At 41.1% G+C, this 18,540-nt stretch overlaps 3 protein-coding genes across 4 annotated transcripts in view; 1 reads left to right on the top strand and 2 right to left on the bottom strand.

Annotated features, from left to right (window-relative positions):
• Positions 1-206: 206 nt before the first annotated feature.
• Positions 207-6,841, top strand: klf4 (Kruppel like factor 4). Its single transcript, XM_089019902.1, has 5 exons — positions 207-546; positions 649-757; positions 2,720-3,515; positions 3,880-4,050; positions 6,003-6,841. Exons 1-5 carry the CDS (start codon positions 542-544, stop codon positions 6,176-6,178), a joined length of 1,257 nt encoding a protein of 418 aa, XP_088876028.1. The 5' UTR covers positions 207-541; the 3' UTR covers positions 6,179-6,841.
• Positions 6,842-7,592: 751 nt separating this feature from the next.
• Positions 7,593-13,270, bottom strand: rad23b (RAD23 homolog B, nucleotide excision repair protein). The gene is made up of 10 exons (XM_089019903.1): positions 13,076-13,270; positions 12,456-12,537; positions 11,918-11,997; positions 11,516-11,715; positions 11,382-11,431; positions 10,890-11,017; positions 10,606-10,708; positions 10,395-10,522; positions 9,303-9,479; positions 7,593-8,128 (listed from the first exon to the last, which is right to left on the bottom strand). The coding sequence occupies exons 1-10, from the start codon at positions 13,139-13,141 to the stop codon at positions 8,015-8,017; spliced, it is 1,128 nt and encodes a 375-aa protein (XP_088876029.1). The 5' UTR covers positions 13,142-13,270; the 3' UTR covers positions 7,593-8,014.
• Positions 13,271-14,120: 850 nt separating this feature from the next.
• Positions 14,121-18,540, bottom strand: part of znf462 (zinc finger protein 462) — a 41,505-nt gene continuing 37,085 nt past the window's right edge. For both annotated transcript variants that reach the window (XM_089020435.1, XM_089020434.1), the window contains exon 13: positions 14,121-17,580. In XM_089020435.1, coding sequence (XP_088876561.1) covers positions 17,373-17,580 — 208 coding nt within the window. In that variant the 3' untranslated portion in view covers positions 14,121-17,372. The remainder of the gene's footprint in view (positions 17,581-18,540) is intronic.

Raw genomic sequence — 18,540 nt, 5'->3', positions numbered from 1 at the left:
CCACCGCTCCAAACCCAAACCGAAGCTTTCTGCATTCTAATATGGTTCCGGACGTAAACGTGCAAATACGCCTGAAAGTGACCCTGTTTGAACAATAAACTACTCTTCCGGTCTAGAACTTTTGACAGGTCTTCTGCCACTTTTCACAAGTGCGCATGGGTAACTGTTGCTAACACAAACAACGGGCTGACTTGCGTCTCTCTTGTTTTGGCAACGGGGGCGGAGGCTCCGCCCCGTAGCCAAAAACGCTGCGGAGCCTCAGCCGGCGCTTTAAAGAAGGAAAAGCTCCGCGCGTAACTCTCACTCCACACGCACCAAGACGCGCTGCCACCGCTCCTGACGCGCGTGGCCAGCGAGGGAATCCCCCCCATCCCCTGCAAATCCCTCACCGCCCGGCCGGCGCCGCCGTGTCTTCCCACAACAAAAATAAGAACTAACCCACGCGTGAGGGGCTTCTTTTTGCACCATGTCTTGACACACGGCGGAAGGGCTACCTTTTACCCTCCTGACTTCTTCAAAGTTCGATCAGAACATCTTGTGAATGAGGTGACTACTTTTTAGGGGGAGGACCACTACCACCACTACTACCAAGGAGTTACAACATCAGGACCAGTTCTTTATTTTTGTATTTGTCGTCTATCTATATAGGCAGCCTCCAAATGACGTCGAGATGGCTTTAGGAGGGACTCTGCTGCCATCCATTTCCACCTTCACCAGCCCTGCTATCAAGACCAAAACCATAGGAAGTGCAAACCTAGTGAGTACAAGTCAACCCTGTCCAATTTACAACTATCAACTGCACATGAGTGATATTCTCATAAAAAAGGTGTATGTCCATGGGGCAACTTTTCCCAACTTTTTGGGATCGCAAAATCCAAAACACGAATATAGTTCACTCTCCGCAACACAAATGTAGCAAAATTTGATAGAGCACGACCACATACATAGCTTTAATCTTTTACTGGAACACCGGTGGCAGGTTAGACCGTCAGCAATGGCCAACATGATTGTAGTTTTCTGTTACAATTAAAACATCAGTCTGGAGAAGCTTTTTAACTGAAATTGTGTTGTTGTTGTTTTTTTTTTTTGCTAATAAACCCCCCCACCCGCCTCAAACTCATTGCTTTTCCGCAAAAACACAAAAAAAGTTATATATATATATATATATATATATATATATATATATATATATATATATATATATATATATATATACAGTAAAGTCTCGTTATATCGATATTCAAGGGAGTCCGAAAAAATATCGATATAACCGGGACTATCGATATATCCGACCCTGTTTGCATGTAATTTTCTCCGTGCGTGCATAGAAATAGTATCGATATAACCGGGACTATCGATATATCCGATATCGATATAACGAGACTTTACTGTATATATATATATATATATACATATATATATATATATATATATAGTCAGGCATTGTCATCAACTCGAAAACAAGACTTACTGAATATTCAGTGCGAGTCTTAAAACGTAAAATACAGTGAGACCTCAACTTACTAACTTAATTGGTTCCCAGACAGAGTGTGTAAGGCGAAAAGTGTGTATCTCGAAAAAAAAATTCCCATGGGAAACCATTAAAATGGGAATAATCCGTTCCTGGGTTTCTGTAAAATATACTTTTCAACTAAATAAGCCTTAAAACTACACACACCACACCTTATTCTATGTATAATAAATGTGCTATTGTATTGTAATGAAAGAAATACACTGAATTGTATCATAAAGTCACTTTATTTACATTTGTGATTGTCATTTATGGCTTGATGGAATGGCGTTGGAGGCCGAAGGTCAAAGGGAATTGCTGTTTGGAAAGAGAGGTGCATTACATGACGACTGTAATTAAAGAAATAAACTGTGCTGTAAAATAAAGTTTTATTTACCTTTTTGATGGTCGTTGATGGCTTATAGAAGGAGAGTCACCTTCCATAAGGACTGTTGGTAACTTAACCTCTGATGCTGTTCGGTCGTGTGCTTCCGCCGAAGATCGCTCCGCCAGCCGTGGTGGGTGTGTATTATGAAAACAGTGCTTATTATAAGGTTTAATTTTCATAAATTTGACGTTTGTAAGACAAAAGGTTTGTAAGATAAGGTGTTTGTATGTTGAGGTCTCACTGTATAGCTATATGCCGTGGAATCTTTCTAAAAGTAGAAGTCATTTGAAGTGATTTTACAAATTATGGACACAACTTGTCCGGAGGCGTCGGTTGTCCTTTCAGGGTACAAAGGCTTGTTTACAAGTCACAAATACCTTGGCAAATGTACCTCTCTAAAGTCGGATGAGGTGTACGAGGCAAATTTGATCCATTAATCGATTCAGAACATGGAAACACCATCCAGTGCTTACAAAAGGGAGATTGTCATACTTTAGGGGACAACGGTGTCTTGTCTGATGATAAGACACCTGTGACCTACCTTTTCAGATAGCAATCTAAACTAAATGTGATATTTTTAGACATGGAATTTTGAAAACACCTGAGGTTTGGACTCTGGACTCTCGGGAAAAGGTAGATTGTGTTTCAAAACGGCTAGATCAAACACTTCACAGTGACAGTGAGGAAAACATGCCTGATTCAAGAAAAAAGTTGCCTTGGAGTCGAGCTCGGCTCTTTACCTTAATGGACTCCGCTTGTTTTTGAATCATGATAATCACTTCCGAGGTGATGTCATTCATGCCTCTGTAACTTTCCCTCAGAGATGGAAGGAGGAGCTGTCCCTTCTTAAGAGACTCAGTGTGCCAACAACGGGAATCTCCGAGCCATCCCATCCAACTGCCACCTGCACCACAGGCCCCAGCATGTCCAAGAAAGACACTGAGCCAGATCTGGACTTGGACTACGACTTCATTCTGTCCAACTCCATGCTACTGCAGCAACAGCAACAGCATCAGCAGGACGATCTTATGGGGTGCGGTGCCGTCCAGGCTCTACCGCCAAGCTCGCCGGGGTCCTTCTCCTCGTACCCCTTGTTGCCGTCCCCTCAAGGCTCGGCGGAGTTGCTCTACACTATTCCGGACATCAGTGACGTCTCGCCGTCCGGGGGCTTTGTGGCGGAGCTCATGCGACCGGAACTGGACCCGGCGTACCTCCACCCTACCAGCCTGCATGGCAAATTTGTGGTCAAGACCACATTGGACCTGGGGGATTACAACCCCAAGGCTTGTGTTAACGTGGCATCAGACCGCCCCGCCTCACGGGCCTCGCCGCCCTTTACATGCCACCGCATAAAGCAAGAGGCTCCCAGTAACTGTTCCATCTCACGGCCAATGGAGCCGCACCGGCAGAGGCCGGGCCACCTGGAGCTGCACGGTTTCCCCGGAGGCCGCCTGTCCTCGTCCTCGTCGCTCTCCCCTGATCACCCCCTGAGCCGCGAGCACCAGGTGTTGGGCCACCCTCACGCTCAGATTCCTCTGCCTCCACACGGATACCACCACAGCTCGCCGCAAGGATACACCGCCTATCCTCAATCTACCGCCATGCCCCAGTACCAAGGTTAGCGGCTCACGCCACGCTCAACATCCGTGCATCAGTCGCAAGTTAAAAAAAAAAAACGCAGACATTAACAAAGACCAGATATTCAAATAAATCTTTTTTTTTTTTTAAATAGGGCCTATACAACGTGGTGGGTTGTAATTGTAGCCTAAAACAAGTACTTGAAAGGGATTAAAACCGACATCCCGCGGCCTTGGACACAAAACCGTCTCTTAATCGTAGCGCAGCAGAAACCAGACCAGATGTGAAGCAAATGTATTGTTTTTCTTGTATGACTCGAAGTTGTTCTCCCATTGCGTGTCTGCGTCATTCTGACACCACCTTGCCTGAAAACCTTCCGAAAAACCTCCGTCTTTTTACGCAGACCCCCTCATGGTCGCCGGCGGTGACTGCTTGCCAGAGGAGCCTAAGCCCAAGCGGGGTCGCCGCTCGTGGCCTCGCAAACGCATCGCCACGCACACGTGCGACTACGTCGGCTGCGGAAAGACGTACACCAAGAGCTCGCATCTCAAAGCGCACCACCGCACGCACACAGGTAACTAGCAAAACACGGAGCTCATATCACATGTGTACAATTCTGAGAGATATATTTTTAAATTAACATGACGAGTAAATATGGCGGACAATTCAAGTTTCAGTCCCGGTACAGTGTGCGTCCAATCAAAAGGAAAAAAATCTCTAAATGTTTGTTTTTAAAAATCAGAAATGTAAACACACTGTACTTTTGTTATTTTTCTTATGGGGAAGGGGGCTTGCTTTTCATTGGACTGCGTCAACTCACACAATTATCCAAACATGGAACAAACTAGTGGTTATGGTTTTGGTTTGAAAATACGCTGCATAATGCTAGGCAAGAAGGAGACATTACTGATGACAGATGCAACTGTTTTATCCCAAACAGAAATTCTTTGAGGCTTCAGAGTTCATTTTTAAGTTTGCCCATAAACTGCTCTTACCGTATTTTCCTCGTGTATAAGGCGCACCCCCAATGAATGGTGTATTTGCAAACTTTTTTTCCATATATAAGGCGCACCTATGAATGAAACAATGTTTCCAGATATGATATTGAAATACATATAAGTTTTCCAAATATAAGGCACACCAAATTATAAAGTGCTACAGTAGAGGCTGGGGCTATGCACTACTTCTACAGGGGAAATGGCTCCTAACAGCAGTGGCGAGACCTATTGTGGCTCAACCTTACTTCGCATAAAAGGTGCACCTGTGTAAAAGGTGCAGGGCAATCAGAAAATCAAAGCTTTTGGATGCGCCTTATACACCGGAAAATACGGTATTTATATCTTTATGGTGTGTACCAACAAAGATTTACCGCTACTTACAACAGGCTCTACACAATGATTCTTTTGTTATAGTAGAGAGGAATTGAAATGGAAAACATGGACGTTTGGAGGTTGTCAACATAAAGCATTTTAGGCATGTCAAACGCTGAAAATATGAAAAGGGGAACACATATACAGGACTTTAAACCAACTCATTGCCAGAGAACATGCGAAGTGAATTAATTCATGCGATTGGCATCACACACTTTTATAAAGTAACATTTTAACATTCTTCACTGTCATACAATTGTAGAAAGAAAGTAATCCCTGTGTAAATAAAATAACATAAATTACAGCACTCAGCCTTTCAAGAACTGTCAAAATGATGTGGGAGCAGGATACTTACGGGGAGATGCTGCCACCCAGTGGCACAGTTTAGCTATTGCCGCATCTGTCACGTAGATTCGAATTTGTATTTGTAGTCTCTTTGCGTCCATATAGTTACATTTAATACGTTTTTTTTACCACCGCTAAAATTTGATGAGTCCAAAACAAATGTTTAAATGCAATTTCTTGGAGGCTGTAATGATATGTAGACTGCGACTAATATAGGGGATGTCCAAATCGTTTCCACCGACAACTACATACAGTACATGCAGGCGAAAAAAATGAAGTAAAACGTACTAAAATTAAATCAGATGCAGCAATTCAGCATATGCTCAACATATTTTGAGGGACAACACATCTACATTTAAGCTTTGTATCATCTATGACAACGTACGTTTGTCATGAGAACAGTAACCTGGTGCTATTAATTTATTTTAGTGATTTAAAATTAATCAAAAGCATTGTGAGAGATTTTGTCACCCCCTCTTTACTAAGCCCCCCACATAAAATTGTTCATTTGTCACATATCACATTCAACATTTTCACTTGTTTTTGTCACCTAATGGGTATTTTATGGTTTTAGATGCACTAAACAGAACAAAACAGAGTGGTACCATTTACATTTAGGAATGTCCTTACATACTTATTTGTAATTTTTTTATGAGTACTAGAGCTGCGTGTTCTACTGTAGACACATTCCTTGTGAGTTCTAGACACTTGGTCAATAAAGATGATTCTGATTCTGATGACTTATAAGTCTGTATAAAGCTGATATAAACTGTTCTCCACTGACCTCCATTTTGGGTGTCCCACCAACTAGGAGAGAAGCCTTACCATTGTGACTGGGAGGGCTGCGGCTGGAAATTTGCACGCTCCGACGAGCTGACACGCCATTACAGGAAGCACACGGGTCATCGGCCGTTCCAGTGTCAGAAGTGTGACCGGGCTTTCTCCAGATCGGACCACCTGGCCCTTCACATGAAGAGACACTTGTGAGAATGGGACTCCCCCCTCCAAAAAAAAGAAAGAAAACAAAAGAAACCCTTTTAAATGACATGCTGTGGTGTTCACAGCTAAAGACAATCAAGACGAGACCTGCGAGCGTGGGTCAGAACGGGACCGAAAACTGGAAATCAGCTTTATTTATGTGGCCAAACTCAAAGAGGACCAACAACTGGAATCTCAAATGGAAAATGTCCAGAGGTTTTCATTAAATCGCCAATGACACTGTATTAATAATGCGTAGCTATATTTATATATATTCACATTTTACCTGTCAGTTCAGGTACAATGTTAATTAATTTATATCGACTGGTGCTCTTACTTTGCCCAAAAAGGTACCAAAGATGCGGTGACTAAGTGCCAAATATCGAGTGTTTCCCTTTCTTTCCACAGTCAATTATCAGGTTTTAGAGCGGCGAAGGCAATCTTGAGAATGCACTGCATATTGCACAGTGCTATAATTTATAAGGAAACCTTGCTATTTTTATAACGGAACAAGTGACTCTGAACAAAAAAAAGGGTTGAGGTTTTTTTATATATAAGCCCAACTAAAAAATGTAATATAATCTTCAACGTTGTACATTTGTAGATAAAAAGACTGTTAAGCGTTTTGTATTTTATAGTATAATAAAATGTATTTCAAAAAAAGGACACATTAAGTTGCTTTTTTCCCCCGCTGCCTGAACTTCATTGTTGTCGGCACGAGACAACTCGTCTGTAGTTGAAATTTGGTAAAAAAAAAAAAAAAAGGTAAATGGCTTATGTTCAATTGAAAAAAAAGTTTTTGGTTGTTTCACGTCTTGACAGAGCGAGCCTTCCGATTAGCACATCATTTGAATCAGGTGCTAAAGTAGTTTGGGGACTAAAATTGTCAGGATGTGGCTCGTAGAAAACTGGTGTTTCCCAACCCCTGCATTAGGTGCTTAAACAAAACATTACTCAAATTGCTTTTGAAATCTTGCCATAAACCAGACATTTGTACTGTTTATCCTCGAAAAGGTCGCGGTACACTCTCAACTGGTTGTCAGACACTCCCAACGCACACTTAAGGACGAACAACCGGTCACTAACAAGCACACTTAAAGAACAATTTGGTGTTCCACTAACCTGTGGTGCATCTTTTTGGAATGTGGGAGGAAACCGTAGAACTTGGAAACTTGGAAACACAGGATTCCCGTAAACGGTCGGAATGGATCCTTCTGCATCGGTCGCCTGACTGAAATCACTATTACAAATGCAGTGCTCACGGGAAGGCTGGAGATCAGCACGCCCCCTGTCGGCCTATTCGTGAACGCGCAGCACCGTGGGTTCAGAATACTCATGCACTAATGAGACACAAATGGAGGATACAATATAAACTGAAATAGTAACAAATATGTCAAATTGTTGCGAAGGAACAAACACACAGTAGAGCATATGGCATTTATTTAAGATTAAAAGACAAGTCTATGATTATGTGTGGAAAGCACATAATTTCAGCTGGTACACATGCTGTTAAGGTTTGCGTGGCGGTAGACCAGAGGCGGTCTGAAAAGCAACGATAAAATTAATTTACATACACACTTACGTTTAAAAAAAGACAAAATAAGACAATGAGGGTCCAACAACAAAAATTTTGAAAAAAAATACAATGGCTGTGAGTACAGATTACCATACTGGTTTTTCTTTACACAGAAAAATGGCACCATAATTTGAATAGAAAGGAAAACTGATCGCAACTCCAAATTCATCAACATAATGGTGAATTCAATCATTTTTTTTGGGGGGGAGGTTTGGTAAATGGCTTATATTCAATGGTAGCAATCACACATAAAACAAACATTGGTCGTCTCAATCGTCCTCAAAGTTCTGCTGTAAAAGGAAGTTGGCGGCCAAATTCTCATTCTTCTCGCATGCGAAGTAAGCTTGTATGACCAGTCCCTCGGGAAAACCTAACGCTTTTAACTGCAACACACACACACACATAAACACAAATTAGAACACACCTTTTGGAATCTTCCAAGTGCAACAATGCTTTCAAAAACAGTGATGACGCAAAGTGATCATCAAACTTCAACAGCATGTTTGTCAAAATGGTTGCTCCGGACCATAACTGTTGGCTTCCTGATCCATTCCAGCCATGACTCCTTGAGATGGTCCCGTTGATATCCCATAATAATTGATGAAAAAAAGAAATTGAAATCCTGGGAATCACTGTCAAACTCTTGAAATGCCCACAATAGAATCAGATTCAGAATCAGAAATCATTTAACTCATTCACTGCCCTTCCGGAATTTACTGTATTTGAGAATTGAAAATATGACATGGAGCGCCATTCCCGAATTTGTTCGGCTTTTGTTTTTTCTTGCACGGAGTGTTGATAAAGCGCTGGTCAGACCCCTGACAATGTTTTTCCCTCCCACGAGGGGGCAGCATATGCCTTTTGTACAGCCACCCCCATTTCAAAGTCAGATAACTCCAGACCCATATAACTTGGGAATTAAATACTTTTTTTTCATGAAATAAGAGTCTAACGTGTATATGTATGTATTGCATTGTATTTTGGACAGCCACCCTCATTTCAAGCACGCATAACTCCATACCCATATAACTTGGGAATTAACGCTTTTTTTGGATAAAAAAAAGAGTCTAAGGTTTCTTATTGAATGTTTATGTAGTCCCAAAACTCAATATTCTGTGGGTCCTGCAATTTGAGTGAAAATAACAAAAATCCTAGCACTGGACTGGAGTGGACACATTTTTGCACACATCTGGCAGTGAATGAGTGAATAGTCCCACAGTGGGGAAATTTGCAATAGTTAACGTGCAAAAATATGCCATCAGTTTGTGATGCACATCTGTCTGAGAATAGTTAGCTTAGCGTCTGATTGGAATCCTGGAATTCATCCTGAATGAAAACAAATTGGCTGTGCACACATAGAGAGAATAAAAAACAAATAACAACCAGTTTCTCATATTGGAATCATTTTTACAGAATTTTTTTCAAGCAAAAAAAATGAGAAATTAATATGGAGGTTTATTGTGTTGTCAATTTTTCAGTTGAATTCCAAATTGGGAGGTTCCACTGAACTATATGACCAAAGATCCGACAGGCATGGCATTTTCCCAACGCGCTCACCCTTTCAATGGCTTCCTTCTCCTGCGGGGTAACCTGAATGTAGCTCAAGTTACTGCCGCTCTGCGAATCGCCCGGCGCACCTTCGGAGCTCCCGGAGTCGTGGGCCATGGGCCCGGGTGCCTCGGGGAGAGGTTCGTTTAGCATCTGAATGAAGTGCTCTTGGTGGTTGCTGATCTCCTGCGGCGGAGAAAAGGAAATTAATTGTCATTTGTGATGCCACCACAACAATTGATCTCATTGGGAAGTAGGTGATGGTTTGTCAATGCAGGAACAGAAATGCACAATTTTTCACAGGAACAGAAAGGAAACTTTTTGCGATCTAAGAAAACGATTGCCTTCTTAATTTCAGACGTGTAAAAATAGTGGTCCTAGGCTTAAATTGCCCATTAGTTTGTGGTTCAGTTAAAAAAAAAGGTGGTTTAAAGCGGGGTCTGAAACGCATGACAAAAAGTTAGCGGACACCCGGGCAGGCAACTCTGAAAAGTTGCCTGCCCGGCCATAAAGTTGCCTGCCCCATTTTTCAAAACTTGAAACACAATAAGACAACTAATCTCCCCCCAAAAAATGTTGCAAAGTACGTATAAAGGATTTTTTTTTAATTAAGGAAGTACCTACCACAAATGCTACCTTGCTTAATTTATGGTAAATATCTCTTGCTGAAGATTTTGCTCCAGTTGTCGTTTGTCATCATGGTGCAGAACGCAATGTGTGCGCTGCGTTGTCTGCATACAAGCCATATTTGTCAATTTGCATAATCGGCATCGGCAGCCAATCAGAAGCCTGTTTCGTTCTTCGGACTACACCGTGACTGAAAAGTGTACTTGAGTTTTGAAACCCGCTTAGAAAAAGGAGTCCATGTGGCTTGTGGCGGTTTGCTTGTAGATTTTGCTTTATTGAATAAAACTAACGTTTGATTTGAAGAAAAAAAAAAATTCTTTTTTTTCTTGAAGAAGTTGTCGGTCACCCGGGCCGAGACGTTTTGAAAGTTTTACGCCCGACGTAAAAGTTGTACGCCCCGGACCACCGGGCAGACGCTATTTCAAACACTGTTTAAAAGCTGTAGGCGGCGTACGAATCAGGGTCTCCGCTTACCTGCAGCAGCTCTGGGTTTTCTCTCCCAATCTCTTGCAACAAAGCAGGAAGCAGAGAAGCGTTCTGCTGGATCAGGTGCCGCATCATGTGGAACTGAGGCTGATTCCTTAAGAAACTCAACGGATTATCTGACAGAACAACAATCGCGTCAATCTTGCATGTTTAGGATTTAACATGAAGTTCTTGCTTCTGCTGCTTCAGCTATTTGTACCATGTGAGGCACCCATGTTGTCAAGGTCATTTATATCCCCCGTGGGTCCACTCAACGTGGTGTCAGACCCTCTGGCCTGGACCGAGTCCCTGCCTGGAATACCCTAAGGAAGGAGTCATGAAAGGTTTGGAATGGAAACTGTATACGGTGCATTCAACACATGGGAAAAGTGATGAAAAAGGGTCTTAAACTCAAACCATTATCCTGCTATTACAGAATACATTAAAAAAATATAAAATAACTGACCTGGAAACGTGCCTAGTCAACTAACCGTGAGTTCTTACCGAGAGGAGGTACTCCACAGCTCGGTCAGGGTTGTTGAAGCTGGCTCTTAGCGCCTCCACAACCTGCTCATTCTCGTAGCCCATCAGCATCATCTCTGTCACCATGGCGTCATACGATGAGCCCGTCACTGCAACGTCAACAAAAGAGCGTTTTTGGTGGTTGGCTCAAATGTTCAGGAAAACACATCTGAAATGTTGTTTGTATTTTGAGAAGCGGAGAATGTTTGATGTCACTTTGAAAGGAAATAGCTGAAGCTGCAGGGATGCATCTGGGACATTAAAAAGGGGGGCGGGGACACTTGTGTCTGAAAAGGGGACCAAATTCTAAAATGGATGGGGCCCGATTTAACTACATTCCCAAAGTATAGAAAACTATTTGAAATAAACCGAAACACATTCATTGGAGCATATTTCTAAATTGCGCACCAAAAAGCATGATATACCTGTATGATATTAAATGATGTTTAACTTGTAAAGACAACATAGGCTTACCAACATTTGAACCTGCCTCATCCATTAAGTTGCCGAAGGTCTCCCAGATGCTGCAAGAGAAAGCAGACTGAATGAGTTATGATTGTAATTGACACAAAACGTAGGACATTGTTGGTAAGTTTTCACATAGTTACCCCGACGAGGGAGGCACCACGTTGGCAGCAGCCGCTGCAGCAGCAGCCGCCGCAGGAGGAGGTCGTCTTGCTTCTGCTTGCCCGTCCGCCGGAAGTCGCTCGGTTGGATTGTGCGTGGCGGACGGCGACGTCACCGGAGGCGCTGTGTCTGCCGTCGATGCGGCTGGTGACGACTGAGATGCAGACGGGGCCTTCTTTGGCTTGATCAGGACACAAAACCATAACATTTATTTAGCATTTATCCATCCAGTTCGATATTTCTTGTTTTGATTCAGAGCACAGGTGAGCGGCATAGGTGTTCTGGAACCTATACCAGCTGCATAGGCACTTTGCTGCCTGATTTTGTATCTCATAATTTATTTAGTGATTGCAAAATCTGAAAAACAAAAGTTGCAGTGATACCTTTGTCACCATGACGACCACAAAATTCTTTTCCTCAATCTTATATTCTTTGAGGACGGAGTCATCGCTGAGGATCTTACCTGTCGGGAGGGGAGGGTAAACTAATGTTCATGTCATTCAAACAAATTTGAAAATACGCTTCACTCCAATGCATTAATGGCAACTAACAAAACATTTCTTGAACAAATAGTGCAGTGGTGCCACGGGATGCGAGTTATTCAACTTACTTTATAATTTTAGTTTTATGAACAAACTTGACTGTATTATACTGACACCTACTGGCCAAGGCATTCAAACCAGAAGGATTAGCACAATGTGAAATGAAAAGCAAAAAATGTGTAGCAAAACTGGTAAATTTGTTTTCATTAAATTAGCGATATCAATGTCAATGTCAAAATATGGAGAGCAGCTTAGTGGTTAGGGAATTAGTCTCAAGGTAAAACTGTGTCATGAGAAATGATGAGATTAGTTTCAAAATATAAAAAATAATACATCTTAAACAGTAAGTGAAACTACAGTAAAAAAAATAATTCAGTACCAGCATAGATGAGTTTCTGCCCAGCAACAGGAAAATTGTCCATGCCCTTCTCTTGTTCAATCCTCTCCTTTAATGTTGTTACCTATAACCAAAACACGAACCATTACCATTTTACTGTTTTAAACAATATTATGTACCCAACCACAACATGAGGTTGAACTCCAAATTTAAAGGCACACACATTCAAAGGCAAAACAAGGTCTAAATGTACTTTATGGCCACAAACTGAAGCTAAAACGAACTGGAAATCACTCTGGATGTTATCACGGTGTCTTGTTATCTAGGTAGTTTCTGTCAAATGAAACGTGTACAAATTCGCAGTAAATAGAGGTCGAGAAACAACGTTTGTTACAATTTCGAGAGGGTCGCTTTTTATTTCACATTGTAAAAGTAGTAAGCTTGCGGAAAACATTGATGCCTGCAGTCAGTACAATCACAATAGTGATAATGAATTAACATAAAACATCAGCTATATGTATTGTTGAAGTTTTTATACATACAAAATTCGTTTTATGAGACATACAAATTGGTGGTTTACACAAAACATTCACATAAATAGTCCCACTTCCAACCCCCCGCCCCCTCCTACTCGCTTGATGGTTTTTATTTTAGACTCCTACCGTTTCCTCCTCGTCAATGTCGATTTTGAACGTTTGCTGTTGTAAAGTTTTCAAAGTGATTCGCATAATGGCGGCGTCGTGATATCCACAGACACGGTTGCAAAAGGGATATAATAAACTTGCAGGACTCTGGTGCGTTCACTGTCACATTACAAACTGTCAGGCGCCATGACGGTCTTGTGCGACTCTTCTTCTACGGTTTAGTACTCTTCTTCTACACTAAAATCTATTTACGTCACATATTTACATTTAAAAACAAACGCGTCAATAATATCACGTAAGAATATTTGGTATACGTAACTCTGTCTAATGTTTTTTTTTAAATAAAAAGTTTAGCGTGTTCGTTTTATTCAGTTGTCTGGTTATTTTTTATGTATTTTAGATGGGCTGTTGCGTTCGACCGAGACATCCAATAACTCGTGTTGTGTGTGCCCTCTTTGCGTGATTAGGTAAGAGTACAACCACGAAATCCGTGTCTTTATACATTAATCTTTACATTTCATGACGTAAACAGCGCGACCGTTCTTTAGAGGTCCTTGCAACGTGACGTCACATCCGTATGTTTAGCTTGTGATATGGAACGTAGTATGTAGTCGCGTGACTGTGCCTTCCCCAGAGCATTTTATTAAAATCCAAGCGATAGCAACATCTTATTGCTTGCAACCAAGTCAGACCAACCCATGCATTTATCTCCAATGATTCGGCGAATTGTGCTCAGTACTAAATTAGGCTATCGCTGATCTGAAGTGAGAAATGCAGGAATTGTATCAGTGTCAATGTTGTGAATGTAAACCTTTAACCACCTGGGCTCCTTTTTCTGCGCTAATGCTTCATCTTCGCCCGCTGGCTTGGCAAACATCACGTCATGTCCTCCTTTGCCCCTCTGAAACTGTAAGAGGCAGATTAAAAATCTGATCCTCTGCGCTCTGAACATCGTGCTAAGATTTAATATCAGATGGGAGAACATATCTCAACACACCAACCCTAAAAATAGCCAGAATGCAAATGTTAGATCACATTTGCACACAGTAAATGGGAAAACATATGAGCGTTATCTGATAACTTTATTATCAAGTTAAAAAAAAGACAATGAATTACAATATGTACAGAATATCCGGAGATAACATGGAATCAAATTGTAAACAATCATCCAAGGCAACAATAACAACCCACCATATCAGGGACTTAGAAAAACGGCATAGAACTGATTCTCATGTCAACTTAACATGTACAAAGTATAGATCCAGTGTGTTCTCAGCAGGGACTCAACTTTGGGCCAAGCGGGAGGTTTATTTTTATTTTTTTTTTTTTTTTTACAGTCAGAATAAGACTGATTACACAGTGAAAGAGTTTCATAGTCACAAACTATTCAATATCATAACAAAATCAAGACAAAAAAGCTTTAGAGCCTCAAATTCCAAGTTTCCCGGTATCCGGTTTTAACATTGGAAGGAGGTCCTCGGGGGAGACAACAACTCCGCATCAACCCGATCACGACGATTAAGTCGAGTAAGAGGACAGACAGGTTGCCACATCCCTGCGTTCTGCCACGTACGGACGCGTGGGGGCAGATACAAATGTCTAGGACAGCGGCAACTGGATCTCAAGTGGCTCGACGGGTTAACTCATGAATAGAAAGGTGTAGGAAAGCAACCCGGAGCATTTTCCACCTTTGGAGGTAGTCTCAGAACAGAGCCCAAATAGCGATGGGAAAGTGTGCACCAATAACAACCATTGCATCTTTCCACTGTTGCTTTCAATCACGCACACGGGATGAAAAGTAAGTTTCTACCTTCAGAGGTTGGATCAAAGATGTAACAGTATTACATGGAAGGGTGTGTGTAGACCCCTTTTTTTCACTGTCATTGTGTAATATTTTTCCGTCTTTTTTTTTTAAGTGTTCAGTATATACAGCATTGACTGACATTTTCTTTTACTCTCATACCGAGCCGGCAGCACTTGTTACTGACAATATCCCATTTTGCCAACAGTTAATGATAAATGCCAGGCATTATGTCACAGCTCCAAATGGAAATATTTAGTTTGATTGACTGATGGCAATTTCAGGGTGTTCCTGACCAACTCCCAAAAAGACAGTCGAGAGAGGTTCCAGAACGCCCACAGGGGGATGAAGTGCTGAATTACTCAAGCATGGATCCAAGGGACATTCCTTTCCTTATTGTTAATGGAATTTGTACAGCAAGTCTGGGATGTGTCAACTATATGTATTATTTTCAGCATAAAAAATATGGTGTTGAGGGGGGTGGAAAGGGCTTTTTGCTTTTCGCAAGACCACACTTTAAACACGTAACGAGTAGTTTTATACACTGATGCCAGTTGGGACTTTCCCTTTTGTCCGCTGACGACAAAGACATCAACAGCAGCGCAAAACAGCAGGCTTGACAGCTAGTTGGGTGACACACGATAATACTTAACAAAGGCGCTTCATTTTTTTTTCTCTTGTAACAGCACTAATTTGGGTATTTGACGAACATCTGATTACGGGATTTTTTCTTCCTCATAAGGCTTAGGGCATTCAAGCAGCAACTTTCAACACAAATACAATCTATTGGTTTGCTATATGATTGAAAATAAGCACAAACGTAGACAATGACACAGGAAAAAGAATGGGGGGGTCATTGAAATGAAATTATAATATTAAATAAAAAATTGCACTTGGCTCTGTATTTGCCTTCTGTAATTACGATGGTTCCCATATTCGTGGTTATGAAGTCGTATATAGTTCCTTGTCACACCGAGTGACCTCAATTGTTGTTGTCCGAGTCTCCTATTCATTGCCTACATGCCCCCGACCCCAAGAAATGCTACCGTAATTAAGACTGCTGCCTTAGCATAGATTAAGATAGTCATTTTCAAACAATGCGCTATATTCAGGCATTCTGAAAATAAACCTGCATGGTCACCCGTTACCCCGAATGAACTCATGGTTTCCTGCGAGCATCAATAGACCCAGATTTTAACAATTGATTGACGATGAGAAAAAAAAAAATCAATAATCAAATTGTTGAATGTTCTGAACTCCCATTTCCATGCAGAATCATGCTAACTGCCATGGATGGAGTTCCAACTTCCGGCAGATGACGCCATGTTGTGGTCTTTAAACAGAAAACCTTGTTGAGTGGCTCCACAGCAGTGCCCTTCATGTTGTTATTAATTTGTTACAAGGCATCATTAATCGCAATTTGACGGATTCATGACCAAAATAGACAAGTGAAACCTTTAGGACCTTAAATTGTGATGCTAACCTGTAGTTCGGATAGAAACCTGACTGACTCTTTCCACGTTAACTCATTCACTGCCAATCCCGTGGGCCGCCATTCCCAAATTTGTTCGGTCTGGTATTGGTTTTTCTTGCTGGTGGGTGCTGATCAAGCGGTGGTCCTACCTCTGGCAATATTTTTGCCTCGCACGAGGGGCAGCATTTGCCTTTTGTACTACCCCCACTTTCACCCAAATAAATCCAGACCCATATATTTTAGGAATTAACTCTTTCTTTATGATCAAAGAAGATAGTCTAAAGTTTCTTACGCTGCATTTTATGTTCATGTATTCCTAAAACTCTATTCTGTGGGTCCTGCAATTTGAGTGAAAAAAAAACCCTGAGAATGTAGCGGATACATTTTTGCACATCGTCTGGCAGTGAATGAGTTAAACACAATCTTAATCCAGTCGCCGCATTAAGTGATGGTGATATTGATAAATTGGGTTGAAGAAAACGAAAACATTAACCGCACAATCGTTATTAAAAGTACAGTCCATACAATTAGGGACTGAAGGCTTATACGTCGTATAACAATTATATTAAAGGATCTAGATAGCAATTTGCTACAAAACATGGGGAAGTAAATTGTTTCTACCAATGAGGATTAGTAGTAAACTAGACAGGGTGTGAGCCGGACTACACGTTGAATGGAAAAAAGTTAAGGTAGCTCTCTACATTGTGTGTCCCTCCCCCTCCCCCATGTGTGAGGGTCAAAGGTGCTTCAAATACTCTCAATTTGGATCATCATTTTGGGACAACATTCTCTATAAATAATTTGTATATAGATAGGTGGCCTCTTTCATTGTACTTTTTGACCAGAATGTCAGCAATAAAGTTCACTATTGGTTACCAATATATTAAAATCTGTCCTAGGGGACCGCCAGCTTTTTTTTTAAAGCAGCACAACCTAATACTTGTATATATATTTATAACACCTACAATCTAATGATGCACTCTTTTATTTTATTTCCTTAGATGTCCGGTTTTTACCTATCCTCTAAAAGTCCAATCGGGTCAACCCGACTGTTGATCTTTTTCCGCATCAAGCATTTCCCCCTGGTCTGCGAGCTGACAAGGCGAAAGAGTCAAAGTGTTTTGCTCCTCGTCCTGGTTGGTGGAAAGTTCCGGTGCAGTGTCGACGGAAGTGAAAGAGAGGGAAGATGGGGCTGAGGCCTCCAAGTTCAAGTTTGTGCTGGTGTCTGGTTGACTATTGTCCACCGTCCTAGAAGAGATGAAGACAAAAAATATATAATATTTAAGAACGAACGGACTCATAAAAATAGAATTGTCATATTCAAGAAAAGATTCATTCGTCCCTGCGCAAGTAACAAAACAATCTGAAATTTCTAAGTGAACAAAGCAAAAAGAAAGTAAAAATGTAAAGAAAAAAATACAATTTACAAGAATGAAATTTCAATTTATATAGTAAAAAGATCATCTTTAAAAATCTGTAAAATTAATTCAGTGGACCGAAATAGACAATAAAAACATATTTTGAGAACTCCAAATAGCTCTTTAACTCATTTACTGCCAGATGTGCAAACATGTGTCCACGCCAGTGCCATGGTTTTTTTCATTGTCACTCGAATTCCAGAACCCACAGAATATTGAGTTTTAGAACTACACAAACATTCAAAGCAGTGTAACAAAAAAAGAGTTAATTCCTGAATTATATGGGTCTGGAGTTATACGAGTTTGAAAGGCAGTAAATTGGAAACACCTTTAATTCAGAATGAGACCAAATGTCAAAACCTGTTATCCATTTGGGGATTGTTGACTATTGTTGGCTGGTTTCAGAAAAAAAAGTTTCCTTTTCTAATTTCTTTTAACTCATTCACTGACAGACGTGCAAAAATATGCCCACTACAGTGCCAGGGTTTTTCATCATGGTCACTCAAATTGCAGGACCCACAGAATATTGAGTTTTCGGACTACATAAACATTCAATACAGCGTAAGAAGCCTTAGACTCTTTTCTTTCATCAGGAAAAAAAGTTAATTCATAAATTATATGGGTCTGGAGTTATGAGGGTGTATATTGATTACTATAGCGGTTTTAACAAGAGCTGAAGCTGGAACAAAGTGCTCACATGGAAAAACTGGAAATGCTGCCACAGCAAGAAAAAAAAAAAAAAAACAAAACCCAAACAAATGCGGGAACTGCGCTCGAAATCATATTTTCA

Source organism: Hippocampus bargibanti, linkage group LG18 (genome assembly GCF_051943395.1).
Source record: "Hippocampus bargibanti isolate YZ-2025 linkage group LG18, ASM5194339v1, whole genome shotgun sequence".
Lineage (NCBI taxonomy): Eukaryota > Metazoa > Chordata > Actinopteri > Syngnathiformes > Syngnathidae > Hippocampus > Hippocampus bargibanti.
The sequence above is the reverse complement of the archived record's forward strand: the minus strand, read 5'-3'. Positions and strand labels throughout refer to the sequence as shown.

What these genes read in the sequence shown, in the direction of transcription:
- klf4 (XM_089019902.1), top strand. An exon ending in CGCCATGCCCCAGTACCAAG is followed by an intron (nt 3,516 to 3,879) that starts GTTAGCGGCTCA and finishes CTTTTTACGCAG; the next exon opens with ACCCCCTCATGGTCGCCGGC. An exon ending in GCACCACCGCACGCACACAG is followed by an intron (nt 4,051 to 6,002) that starts GTAACTAGCAAA and finishes CCCACCAACTAG; the next exon opens with GAGAGAAGCCTTACCATTGT.
- rad23b (XM_089019903.1), bottom strand. Translation starts at nt 13,141, where the DNA reads ATGCGAATCACTTTGAAAACTTTACAACAGCAAACGTTCAAAATCGAC. An exon ending in TGGTCGTCATGGTGACAAAG is followed by an intron (nt 11,716 to 11,917) that starts GTATCACTGCAA and finishes GTCCTGATCAAG; the next exon opens with CCAAAGAAGGCCCCGTCTGC. An exon ending in CAACATGGGTGCCTCACATG is followed by an intron (nt 10,523 to 10,605) that starts GTACAAATAGCT and finishes TTGTTCTGTCAG; the next exon opens with ATAATCCGTTGAGTTTCTTA.